The 14591-nt window shown below is 36.0% G+C and overlaps 1 protein-coding gene across 5 annotated transcripts in view; it reads right to left on the bottom strand.

Annotated features, from left to right (window-relative positions):
• RAB3IP (RAB3A interacting protein) overlaps window positions 1-14591 on the bottom strand; it is a 48471-nt gene that overhangs the window by 13804 nt on the left and 20076 nt on the right. For all 5 annotated transcript variants that reach the window (XM_049627416.1, XM_049627419.1, XM_049627415.1 and 2 more), the window contains one exon: window positions 5014-5109. In XM_049627416.1, the coding sequence (XP_049483373.1) occupies window positions 5014-5109 (96 nt within the window). The remainder of the gene's footprint in view (window positions 1-5013; window positions 5110-14591) is intronic.

The raw sequence follows: 14591 nt of genomic DNA, 5'->3' as shown, positions 1-14591 counted from the left end.
AGAGAGAGAGAGAGAGAGAGAGAGAGAGAGAGAGAGAGAGAGAGAGGGGGGAAGGAAGGAAAGGAGGAAGCAAGGAAGGAAATCAGCTTCAAAGACATTTAATATATGTTTGACAATGGCATCCTTACTAAGTCTGTCAACTTTTCAGTGGAAGAGTAGACATTCTCCACATCAGAGTTGACAGCAGCATGCCCATTTGTTCATTTGCTTTTCCAGTGCTGTAGTGAACTGCAGTTTGTTTACATGCCCATAATATGAATTTACAGATCACATTAGCTTAAATAAGAGATGCTTTACTATCAATGCTTTATAATGAAATGAGATGAACTGAAAATCTTCCAAGCACAATTACGCTGGTTATCTTGTAACAAAGTCCTTAAGAGCTGCCAATTTAATAATGAGGTATGCATTTTTCTTTTAAAAATAATAAACGTTCCAGATTTGCTGAATTCTTCTGACAAGTGGCTGTCAACAGATCTCTATTTGGAAGATATTTTCAAAATAATAAACATATCTCATCTGACCCTTCAGGATAAGTGACATTTTAACTATAAACGCAAAAGTAACTCATGTGAAGGAGAGATTATCTGTTTAAATGTTTGGAAATGCACTCTGCCTTCCTTAATAGCAGACTATGCAATTTGGACCAAACTTCACATAGAGAATAAACAGAAAAGCTGGACAAGGACAAAATTTTTTTAAATGTGTCTGAAGGCATCAGAGAACTAACAAAAGTAAAGAACTAGGGGACCAAGATCCAGGAGAAGATGTAAACCCAAAGAGAGCTGGAATTTGGGGTGCCTTTTCCCTTAGTGATATGAGGGATACAATAAAAGAGCGTCCCTGGGGTCCCAAATGGAAAGGTAAGAGAGCTAGAAGGAGGCAGAAGCAACAGCTAAAAAGATAACGTATAGGGTTTTGCAAGTTGACAAAAGACATCAAAAAGTAGATTCAAAACAAGTTGGAAAATTTTCTATCACTCTGCCATTCTGAAAGCTGAAAAAAATGCAAGTATCAGGTACACCAGGAGTCAGCAAACTTTTTCTGTAAAAGGTCACACAGTAAGCAGTTTGGGCTTTATGAGCCATACAGTCTCTGCTGTAATACTCAACCCTGCTACTGCAGTGTGAAAGCAGCCACAGACAACACGTGGACAGTGAACGTGGCCGCTTCAATAAACATTTATCAGCACTGAAGTCTGAATTTCAGGTTGCATGTCACAAAATACTCTCTTGATTCTTTTCCCTAACCACTCGAAAGTGTAAAAACCAATCTTGGCTCATAAGGCTGCACAAAAGTAAAGACAGGCTGTAGTTTGCAGACCTGATATAAACATTCATGTCTATACACTTCCAGAATTTGAAAACAATTTTTTTCCTATCTGGTTAGCAGTGATTCAAATGAAGGTGTTTTTACTCTTTCTTTAAAATAACGTTTAAACTCAACATTTGCTGATTAATTCACAAAGACATCGTTGGTATTAGAGAATACAAATTCACTAGAGAATATTCTAGAAAAAGTTTCACATAACCAGGAATGGAACTGAAAATTCAGTATAATGATTTAATATAGAGAAAGATGTATTTCTTCCATTTGGATCCATGTATTTGTGAGTTATTAGCTGCATTACATTTAATTTAAAATATGAAATTTAGACCAGAACTTCATCTGAATCATAAATTAAGATTAAAATTCTCTAGAACAAGGTAACATATGCAAGTCTACTACTTTCACTAAAAAAATATATACATACGCACAACATATTTTAGTGAGAATAAAACATTTCTGTACTATTATAAAAAATAAGCATTTATGATTGAGTTGCTTTATAAACTGGTGTTTTATAATTTATGTAACAATTTATATATATTAGTATATACATGTAATTTATAAGTAAGTATATATGCTTTTAAAACAGTGCCTGTCACATAGGTAATTCTCAATATTACGTATCTTCATCATAATAAAGGTACATGCTCAAATTGTTCTTTTATAGATTGAGTACATGATCAAAAAATGTGGCATCTACTGGGCTAGGTAATAAATACTAAAGGCTTGTAAAATACGGACAGTCTGAATGTGAGAAAAAGGAGAGTCCTCAATGATGACTCCTCTTCTGTGGCTTCAGACGAAGAGAAGTCCCATTTATGATTTCCATAGTACTTAAAGTAAGGGTTGGGGTTATGAATTTGAATCCCAACATTGTTCCTTAACTTCCTATGCCTCATTTTCCTCACAGATAAAATGACAATAATTTTCATTATATGCCTCATGGCATTACAGAGAGAAAACTAGGCATATTATAGACATTTACTAAAAGTGGTTGACAAAATGTAAAAAAAAAAAAAAAATCTTAAGGCTACCCCTCTTTTTTTCTTTGTAAAGCATTATTTCAACTGATTTCATTCTATATTATCTCAAAATCTGAGATACTAGGTGGGAATACGTCTATATAACTTTAAAGTTCTTATTTTTGATAGTTTTTTTAAGACACAACTTTGCTACAAAGTATATTATATTCAAGATGATTCATACACAACAAACTCCTAATTTGAAGTTACATGTTAAGTTTGCCAAAGTTGTACAAATTGTTTATTCAAAATAACATTTAATTCTTAAAAAACTGTATGTACATATACCTAAAATGCAAGCAAAAAGCTTTTTCATAATACAATGGTAAACTGAGATCATGAAGGCATAACTAAAAAGACCACAGAAAAATGTTTAGCACCTTTTCACAAAATTCATAAATAACTGGTTTGAAGACAATTCTCTTCATTACTGAAATCATCTTTAATTAATGTAACTTCTTTCCCAGAAAGAATACATAGTATCAAGGTTATTAGCCATTGTAGGATCAGGGATAGATCAGGGACCCAAAACCTTTTTTTGGTAAACTTTTTCATTCATTGCAAAACCAGCATTTCTGTTCCTTCACATCCCACTATGGAGAGGGAGAAGTTTCTCCTGTTTGTTCTCCTCCTACTTCATCTAATAGAATATACATACAAGTGCAAACAAGAGGAACTAAGCAAGGCTAAAATTATGGGCAGGCACGTGAGAAATTTAACACATTTGCTTTCTTATCTAGTACCTATACATCATTATGAAATTTTTCTGGCCAGACAATACTGGATGAAAAAGTCTAAGGTTTCTGCACACCCCTTCTGCAAACAAAAATGTGACAAGTCCTATAGCTCTTGTCTTCTAGAGCTTTAATTCCCCACTCTTCCCATCCTTACATTTATCTTTCTCTCATCTCTGAGGACTAGCTAACAAAAAATAATAATAGATCAGTTTTCCAATGTTCATGAAAGAAAATGATCCCAAAAAAGACAGAGGAGGGGCCAAAGGTGTGTGGCACAGAAAAGTCCACATCTGAAGAAACCCCCATTTAACCTTAAATTTAACATTAAATTTAAGTAATTTAATGTTACTTACAACATTAAAAATGGTGGAGTATGCAAGTTGATAGATTAGGACTATCACTGCAATGACCATGTAAGTTAACACAAAAACATGTTATTTGAAGAAAAAATACAAAATATATTAGGATTACAATTATGTAAGAAAATACGCATACCTCTAAAACTGAAAAAAATGTTGCATAAATAAAAACAACAAAAACGGAAGAAATTTTTCTAAAATCTTTTACTACAAAGTTTTAAAAACAAATTTTTAGAGGAAAAAAAAGAAATTATTGATGTGATAATGACAGTAGTCATTCCAGTAACACATCAACCTTTCTGAATAAGGAACTTTTATCTTAGGGCCAACACTAAGTACGATGGTTAATTTTATGCGTCAACTTGACTAGGCCACTTGATGCCCAGATATTTGGTCAAACATTATTCTGGGTGTTTCTGTGGAAGTGTTTCTGAGATTAACATCTGAATTGGTATGTGAGATAAGGCAGACTGTTCTCCATACTGTGGTTGGGCTTCATCCAATCAGTTGAAGGACTGAACAGAACAAAAAGGCTGATCCCCACGGAGTACAAGAGAAGTCTTCCTGCCTTCAAAATCCAAGTGAAACATCAGTTCTTGTTGCACCTCAAGCCTGTCAGCCTTAGGAATAGAACTGCACCATCAGTTCTCAGGTTTCTCAGACCTGTGTACCTGGACTATAACTACACCATGAGCTCTCCTGGGTCTTCAGCCTGTTAACTCACTCTGCAGGTTTTGGGAACAGCCAGCTTCCATAATCGCGGGTGCTGATTTCTTAGATCAATCTCTTTCTATATACACATCTTATTGGTTTCTGTGTCTCTGGAGAACCCTGATTAATATGTCAAAAAATGCAAAATGACAATGTCAGTGGAACCCTTAATGAGAAACACTGCTAGAACTGGGCAGAAATTTTGGTCCTGTTGGCAGGAGGGAGATAAGTGTGGGAATGCGTGAGTGGCTCAGTCGGTTAAGCACCCAACTCCTGATCTCAGGTCAGGTCATGATCTTGCGAACCGTGAGATCGAGCCCCATGTCAGGCTCTGTGCTGATAGCACAGCTTGGGATCCTTCCCCCCTCCCCCCCACCCCAATCGCTCTCTCAAAAATAAATAAACTTAAAAAAAAGAAAGAAAGAAAGGTAGGTGAAGTGTGCCTTCTAACAAGTAGGTATGCTTTCTAACAAGTAGGTATGCTTTCTAACAATCCTCAAACCATCACCTATCAGATAGCTACCTCAAGGGTTTCCCATCTTTGTTCTGGAGTCACATTGTAAGATTATCTTAAAGTAGCCCCTAAATACTTGATAAAAACAGAATTAAAATTTACAACCTTTCTTCCCACATGGGCATTTTTAAACAACCTGATTGATACTGGTAGCTTATGGTATCTTTTCCTTTTCCCATCATTTTAAATTGGAGACTCCATCTTAAAGATTTCATTTTTCTTAGATGATTTAGAAACTATGTAAAGCTAAGCATTACTTTTCCAAGATTCCCTCAAAGAACAATTCTATGAATATAAAAAAAGCAAGACGTTGCTCTTGGCCAAGACATAAATAGACCAACCTCAAACAGACTGGCTGTGAGCTCCTCCAGTTCCTGTCCGAGTTGATCTCGTACTTTAGAAAGCCTCTCACACTCTTCATCTTTTAACTTCAGTTCCTATGAGAAATTGATCATTTTACTTTGAATCTCCATAGTTTGAAGTTAGATTCAACAGACTACATAATCTTTACTAATAAAATTACAAAATATTAATACTGTCCCCTCCTAAGGTTCACACTGAAAATGTTGATCTAGCACTTGCTGTGTGGAAAACAATGAGGCAAGTCTAAAATTACAAATATTTCCAACTTACATATTTAAATTTTAATGTTTCTGTCATGAGACATACAAAGATTAAGATTACATATTATATGTGAAATATACAATTCAATAACTTCACTCTTTTTCCCCTTAACTGTTCTCTGAAGATACTTATTTCCATCCAGGAGGGAATTTCTTTAATTACGCTTATCCATCTCAATAAAAGTTCAGTGTGGTTTTTTCAAGTTTATTTTAAAATTTGTTCACTTATAGATAACTATGTACCATATGGCAATTAGTCTAAAATTTCCATTAGTAGACTATACCCATTTAGCCCTGCAACCAGAAGTGAATGAAACATATTTGCATTTAAAACTAAGAAAAATGTTAACGACAAAATCACTTCCTAATATTTATACATGAGTTCTCAAAAGGCATCAAATAGATGTTTAAAAAATCCCTTATTAAGATGTAAATAATATGCAATTTTATATGTTGTCCTAAATTAATCTTTCAAATTTAGGGCTAAAAAAAAATCCCACCTTCCTATATATTGGTCACAATTACACTAATGAAATCATGGATTTGTTGTGTTGTAATTGTGGTGGCAGCATAGAATCCCCCAAGGGCAACTCCTGAAAATCAAATATACCAACTGGAAGGTCAGAAGAACCCAATGAGTACACCTTCAACAAAACTACGGAAGGAAATCCCCACAAATCTTAGACTGTGAGAGAACGTGGCTACACTACCAACACCAAAGAATCAGCGGCTATGTGGAAGGGACAGCAGGAAGTGGAAGTGACTACAGAGGTATCGTATGAAGCCTCAGAACCCAAAAATCATTACAAATACCCCAAAGGAGAGGACTCAGCCTCTCTGAAAACTGGGAGAACAAGTATGAGAACAAATGGAGAAAAAGGAAAAGGTTTTCACAGGCTCCAAGTTGCAGGTGGAATGCAAAAATGTGTATGTAGTCCTGACACAGCAAACAGTGCTGTAATGCCCTAAACTCTGAGGAATCACGCAGCATTCAGCAAAGAGACCCTTCTAGTACAAAGCCCACCCCAAGGGAAAAACTCTTGGAATCTGAAACCAAACTGCAGGACAGGAATAATGGACATAGAAAGAAGGCTAAGATATCAAAGGAGAAAGAGGGTGGCAAGGTTCCAAAGGATCGCAGAAAGTAGTGTAAGAAAAAATAATTATCTTTTCTTATATTTCTACTAGAAATATCATTTTTAGAGATAATGTTAAGCCTGTAAAGTTTGCAGAGGCACTGGGCTAGAGGAGAAAACCTTCCTGAACAAGGTTTACCTCTGAAAGACAGAAGTGGTGACACAGATACACCAATAACAACAGAAGGGAAAACTCTTTGAACATGAAACTCCTTGGTTTATCCTCCTCCTTCACAGGAACCTCCTCCTAACAGTCCAGGAAAATCCAATTCATTTAAATATGAAAAACAAACACAAATATGTGAAGTTACCATTATAAAAAAGTTAAACACAATCCAAGTCACCTATAAGGTAATCAGATTGGTATTAAAATGCCAACAGCAGTTTATGCTAGAAAACACCAGAATAACATTTTTTAAAAATATTTAACTTTATTTTTGAGAGAGTGCAGGTAGGAGAGGAGCAGGGAGAGGGGAACAGAGGATCAGAAGCAGGCTCTGTGCTGACAGCAGAGAGCCAGATGTGAGGCTCGAACTCCCGAACCATGAGATCATGACCTGGGCCGAAGTTGGACACTCAACTGACTGAGCCACCCAAGTACCCCCAGAATAACATTTTTAAGATAGTCAAGGGAAACACTGTGAAATGAGAATTTTATATTTAGCCAAAGTATAAAGTCAGAGACAAAGAGTTATAAACCTGCAAAACTTCAGAGAATCTCTCTCCTATGAGTGACTGAGTGACCAAGTAAAGAATGAGATTCAGAAAATCCAGAAGAAGCTGGAGAAGCTTTAACGCTAAGGACTGAGGGTGAGAAGCAAACATATTTAACTGTAGAACTACAACTAAAAGATGACGATATCAAGAGAACGAAAAGACAAGCCTGGGAGAAAATTTCTGCGAAAGACATACCTGATAAGAGACTATTATCAAAAATATAGACATTCTTAAAACTCAACAGTAAGAAAACAAACAACCGGATTAAAAAATGGGCAAAATACCTGAAGAGACAATTCAACAAAGAAGATATAAAGAAGGCAAATAAGCATATGAAAAGATATTCTGTATTACAGGTCATCACGAAATGCAAATTAAAACAACAATGATATCATCACACACCTATCAATAGCGTCCAAAATCCAGAACACTGACAATACCAAATGCTGACAAGAATGGGAAGCAACAGGCTCTCCCATACATTGGGAATTTAGCATGGCTCAGCTAGGTTAAAAGACAGTTCGGCTGCTTTTTATAAAATTAAACACACTCTTACCATATGATCCAGCAACTGCACTCCTTAGTATTTACCCAAAGGAGTTGGGAACAGATTTCCACAAAAACCTGTACACAGATGTTTATACATTCCTAATTGCCAAAACTTGGAAACAACCCAAATGTCCTTCAGTAGGTGAATGAATAAACTGTGGTACGTTGAGATAATGGAATATTACTCAGCATTAAAAGGAAATGAGCTACCAAGCCATGAAAAGACATGGAGGCAAATAAATGCGTATTATTAAATAAAAGCATCTAATCTGAAAAGGCTACATACTCTGATTCCAACTATGACATTCTGGAGAAGGTAAAACTATGGAGACCATAAAAACATCAATCATTGCCAGAATTTGGGGGTAGGGAGGAATAAACAGGTTTAGAGGATTTTCAGGGCAGTGAAACTATTCTGGGTAATACTACAACTGTCAATACATGTCATTACACACTTGTCAAAATCCATAGAATACAGAACACCAAGGAAACCCTAATATAAATTCTGGATTTGGGGGGACAGTGATATGCCAATATAGGGTCATTGATTATAATAAATATATCATCCTGGGGTGGGATTGGATAGTGCTGAGGGACCGTGCAGGTGTATGGGAACTCTGTATTTCTCTCTCAATTTTAGGTGAACCTAAAACCGCTCTAAAAAAATTAAGTCTGTTTTTTAAAAAGGGATAGAGCTGGGGCGCCTGGGTGGCGCAGTTGGTTAAGCGTCCAACTTCAGCCAGGTCACGATCTCACGGTCCGTGAGTTCGAGCCCCGTGTCAGGCTCTGGGCTGATGGCTCGGAGCCTAGAGCCTGTTTCCGATTCTGTGTCTCCCTCTCTCTCTGCCCCTCCCCCGTTCATGCTCTCTCTCTGTCCCAAAAAATAAATAAAAAACGTTGGAAAAAAAAAATTAAAAAAAAAAAGGGATAGAGCTGACAAAACAGCTACTTAAATGTGATGAGCTTTAGGAATATAAAATAACAAACATTGAGGCACCTGGGTGGCTCAGTCAGTTGAGCATCTGACTTCAGATCTCGCAGTTTGTGGGTTCGAGCCCGGCATCAGGCTCTGTGCTGATAGCTCAGAGCCTGGAGCCTGATTCTGATTCTGTGGCTCCCTCTCTCTCTGCCCCTCCCCTGCTAGCACCCTGTCTCTGTCTCTTAACATAAAAATGTTAAAAACAATTTTTTTAAATAATACACATACACACACACAAATAAGAGATGAAATTAAAGTCATAAACTTCTCAAATATTCATGGGGAGCAAAGGTATACAACTTGAGACTCACAACTTAACTAGTATAAACCTAAACATATCTAAGAGCAAGATATTAAAACTGAGATAAAACTTTAAAATTCAATGATACAAGAGAAATAAACAGGAACTAGATAATTTCAGTATTGCTTATGGCAGTGAACAAAGGCAGTATCTCAAGAAAGGCTAGGAGATATATACATCTTTGATTAAAGGAAAGTAACAACTAGAACGGAAATCAAACCTTCCAAAACACCAAAAAGGAAGAAGACACGAAGAAAACAGAGCACATAAGGGTCTGCATACACACCCAGGAGACATCTGAAAGCTATGTGACAGAAACCAGCCCAAACGTAACAAATTTATCAATAAACGTTCATGGGCGTAACTCACCTAATTAAAAGAAAATGATTTTCAGATTGGCTTAAAAAAACAAAATTTATCTCTGTACTGCATACATAAGAGACACGCCTAAAACAAAGTGATTCAGACAGATTAAAAAAAAAAATGGGCGAAGTATGCTTTAAAACGTAATACAAATAAAAATAAAATAAGAATCTGAATCTTGATATCAGAATACAGGGCAAAAATCACTGATGACAAAACTTCAGAACGCTGAAGACCACAATGCAAAATGAAAACTTTAAAATACTGCCAAATACAAAAATACAGAAGTAGTCCTAAACAAACAGGAAGGACACACCATGTTTTTGAGTAGAAAGATCTCATAAAGATGCCAATTCTCCCTGAGTTCATTTTTAAATCTGTAACTGCATAAATCTAATGCCAGATTCTTTCAAACTCTAAAATTTCACTATTTTACAATTTCCTATGAAAACTAAGCCAATTTATTCAACATTTCCTACTAGGTGGTCCCTATGGTAATCCCTCAGGATACAAAACCAGCTAAGATACTGCCCCTAGAGAAATTTCCAATCCACTAGAGCAACACACTGTTGTTCATGAAGGCAAAATTCTTGAATAGCTCCCTATCATTTACCAAAGTGGCATGGACTTCACTGTAATACTAAAGGCCCTCTACAACACGTGCTCAATTTCCCTTTCGAGTTATCTCCCTTGATCCATACTCTAGAGTAAAACTGGCCTGATTCACTCGTTTCACTCCCCATCTGAGCCCATCCATCTGGTTTAACCTTTTCCACGTAAATGTCTGACTACTTTCTCTCTATGCCTCAATGTCTATTCTCAGTCTACCTATGTGAAGTTGAATTTGTAATCCGTGTGACTATTTCTCAGAATTTGTACTTTTCATTATCAGAATGTTACACCGTAACATAGTTATTCAAGCTTCATTCCTTCAAGAAACATTAATTTTGTGTTGATTGAATGCTGATTCTTCTGTTAGCATCAGGCATTCATCTAGGTGCTGGGGACACTTAGAAAAGGGGTAAACCCCCATTAATGATTTTCCTGTTCAGCGTAGCAAATCTTTAAACAGATTCACGTGGCTATTTGATAAGGACTATAGTGATGCATACATACCAGAAAAAGTAGGAGTTTGCCAAATGCAGAGGAAGAAATAAAAGAGTATGTTTTATAGTAGCTAAAGACGAGGAGGGATAACCACCACAAAAAGATAATGCCAGCAAGTTAGGTTTATGACCTGTCCTGAAAAGCACTGCCTTGGAAATCAGGATTTCCTTTAAAGACAAAGGGAAATTATCTCAAAGGCAAATGGGAAGTCACTGAAAGATTTTAAACAGGATAGCAACAATCAGATCTGCAATTCAAAATGGTAACTTGGAAGTGTAGAGAGGTTAAAAAAAAAAGACTAGATACAAGAAAAACAGTTCACTGATCACTGGTATACTTTAGCAGCAGATACAAATTTAGAGTGGTAGTACTAAAGAAAAGAAATTTGAGAGATACTCAAACCACAGAACATTAGGACTCTGATCAAGTATATTCCAAACTTAAGACTATTGTATTTAAGATAAACATATAATACATCAAGAAAGAAAAAGTGCTGTCAATGAAACTATGTTTTTTTTCCACTTGGAATTTTCATTTTACACATATAGGAAGAACCCTTTTAAGCTGACAGAGACAGAGATTTTTATTCTTTTTTTAAATATTTTTCTGTTTCAATGCTATCATAATGAGGTCATTTTGAAGACATTTAAGCCAGTAATTAAGACCAACAAATAAACCCAACTCACAGAGTTCAACTGAATTAATCACAACATGAACAACTACAACCAAGTTCACACACAAGTAGGCAATGATGAGTGTCATGAAGGTTAAAATCGGAAAAAAAAAATATATATATATACAACTCCATATCAGTAAACATGACCGTGTATACATGTCTTTTCTCCCCAGCTAGTAAATACCTTAAAGACAGGGTCAAGTCTAATTTATTTTTGCCCCCTACAGGGCTTTGAACAATGCTGTTAATACTTTGGTTACTCAAGAAATATATGTTTATAAAAGAACATAGTACATGTTTATGAACATCCATGGCCACAGTTAGTAGAACCATGCTGAATATGGATTTGATACAGGTACATGTTTTTGAGTGACTTTATCTGGCTGCAAGTCATTCCACTGAATTTTATTTTCCAAGTTATTTCACTCTCTTTTAAGGAAGAATAATTAAAAGCTGAAAGTAACACATTATACCAGTGGGTCTCACACTTAGTAAATATAAGAAACAATGAGGGAGTTTATTAAAAATGCATATCCCCAAGCCTCAGCACGATAATATTATTTCAGCAGAATCTGGGACAGAGTCCAGGAAGCAACACTTTATTTTATTTATTTTTAATTTAAATCCAAGTTAACATATAGTGTAATAATTTCAGAAACAGAATTTAGTGATTCATCACTTACATAACCAGTGCTCAGCCCAACAAGTGTCCTCCTTAATGCCTCTCACCCTTCTAGACCTTCCCCCCACCCAATACCCTGCCAGCACCCTGTTTGTTTTTTGTATTTAAGAGTCTCTTATGGTTTGTCTCTGTTTTTTTATCTTATTTGTGCTTCCCTTTCCCTATGTTCATCTGTTTCTTAAATTCCACGAGTGAAATCATGTATTTGTCTTTCTCTTGTTTTGCTTAGCATAATACAGTGTACTTTCACATTGTTGCACATGGCAAAATTTCATTCTTTTTGATTGCCACATAGTATTCCCCCACCCACCCACCCACACCTTCTTTATCCGTTCATCAGTCGATGGACACCTGGGCTCTTTCCATATTTTGGCTACTCTTGACAGTGCTGCTATAAATATTAGGGTGCATATGCCCCTAAGAAACAGCTCTCCTGTATCCCTTGGATACATACCTAGTAGTGCAATTGCTGGGTTGCAGCATAGTTCTATTTTCAATTTTTTGAGGAACCTCCATACTGTTTTCTAGAGTGGCTCACCAGTTGGCATTCCCACCAGCAGTGCAAAAGACATCCTCTTTCTCCACATCCTTGCCAATATCTGTTGTTGCCTGAGTTGTCAAGTTTAGCCATTCTGACAGGTGTGAGGTGGTATCTCATTGTGGTTTTGATTTGTATTTCCCTGATGATGAGTGATGTTGAGCATTTTTTCATGTGTCGGCTGACCATCTAGATATCTTCTGTGGTAAACTGTCTATTCGTGTCTTTTGCCCATTTCTTTACTGGATTATTTGTTTTTTAGGTGTTGATTTTGATAAGTTCTTTATAGATTTTGGATACTGGCCCTTTATCTGATATGTTGTTTGCAAATATCTTCTCCCATTCTGTCAGTTGCCTTTTACCTTTGCTGATTATTCCTTTTGCAGAAGTTTCCTTTGCCAAAGCTTTTATCTTTATGAGGCCCCAATAATTCATTTTTGCTTTTGTTTCCCTTGCCTCTGGAGACGTGCCAAGTAAGAAGTTGCTGTAGCTGAGGTCAAAGAGGTTTTTGCCTCCTTTCTCCTCTAGGATTTTGATGGCTTCCTGTCTTATGTTTAGGTCTTTCATCCATTTTAAGTTTATTTTTGTGTATGGTGTAAGAAAGTGGTCCAGGCTCATTCTTCTGCATGTTGCTGTCCAGTTTTCCCAGCACCACGTGCTGAAGAGACTGTCTTTATTCCATTTGATATTCTTTTCCTGCTTTGTCAAAGATTAGTTGCCCATACATTTGTGGGTCCATTTCTGGGTTCTCTATTCTGTTCCATTGATTTATGCGTCTGTTCTTATGCTGGTACCATACTGTCTTGATGATTACAGCTTTGTAATACAGCTTGAAGTCCGGAATTATGATGCCTTCAGCTTTGGTTTTCTTTTTCAGGATTGCTTTGGCTATTCAGGGTCTTTTCTGATACCATACAAATTTTAGGATTGTTTGTTCTAGCTCTGTGAAGAATGCTGACGTTATTTTGATAGGAATTGCAGTAAATATGTAGATTGCTTTGGTTAGTACCCAAGAAGCAACATTTAAAAAAGGTAAACCAAAGCCCAACTTCTACTTCAGAATTCCATCAAAACTGCTCTTCAGCAATGACCTACAGAAGGCCAAACAAGTGAAGAACTACAGTATCATTTCTGGCATCTCTGTACCTCAAAATCAATGATCACATTAGTATTCCCCCTACACATGGTATGGATTTGTTGCTGGGAAGTGGTTGCCCAGTAGGGACTACATTTCCTAGCCCACCACACATCTAAGTATCAGTATGAAATTGGTTTGCAATGGAATGTGAGCAAAAGTTGTGTGTGTCACTTCTAAGTCAAGGCTCTTTAGAAGCCAGTGTGCCTTCTCCAAGATTTCTTTTCCCCTCATCTCACTGGTTAGATATAGATAATAAAATTCCAAAAGATTACAAACATCCAAGACAGAAGAAAAAGGAGCCCTGAATTATTTCATAAAGATCTGCCTAACAACTATGCACATCTATTCCAGAATGGTCAATAAATAAAAGTTAACTTCTTTAAGTTACTAAAATTTAGGGGTTGCTTATAAGCAGCTAGCATGTCCCTAACTAACAAGTGTGTCTATTCATACAATGATGTAACTGCATACATATATATACATTCATTTAATCAACAAAACGTATTGAAAACCAATTATGTGTTCAAAATATAATCATGAGCAAAAAACAATTATAGCACAAAGGCAGGAAAAGAAGAGACAGGCAGTACACTTTTGTAAGGTTCTTACATTATATGTGAGATAGTATAACGTCATTAGAAACTAAACAGGGATAAGTTAATTATGTATACTATAAACCCTAATGCAATCATTGAGTTAGCACAACAAAGATATATACCTAATAAGCCAAAGGAGACAAGATGAAATCAGCAAAAATATGGAATTAATCCAAAAGCAAGCATAAAAGAAGGAAAAAGAAGAAAAAGGAACATATGGAACAAACAGAAAACAAACACAGTAATGATGGCATATATAAACAAAACCATATTAATAATCACATTAAATGTAAATGGTCTAAACACACCAATTAAAAGGCAAAGATTAACAGAATGGATAAAAAAGCAAAACGATAGCTATATACCACCTGTAAAAAACTCACTTTATAGAAGAAGATAAAAATAGGTTAAAGGTAAAAGAATGGAAAAACAATAACTCTCTGTAGTCTCTTAAAAGAATAAAGAGAATGGTCGTTGACATAATTTTAATTCACAGGCTGATACAATCAAGAAA

This window comes from Panthera uncia, chromosome B4 (genome assembly GCF_023721935.1).
Source record: "Panthera uncia isolate 11264 chromosome B4, Puncia_PCG_1.0, whole genome shotgun sequence".
Taxonomy (NCBI): domain Eukaryota; kingdom Metazoa; phylum Chordata; class Mammalia; order Carnivora; family Felidae; genus Panthera; species Panthera uncia.
This window is presented reverse-complemented; position numbering and strand designations above follow the sequence as displayed.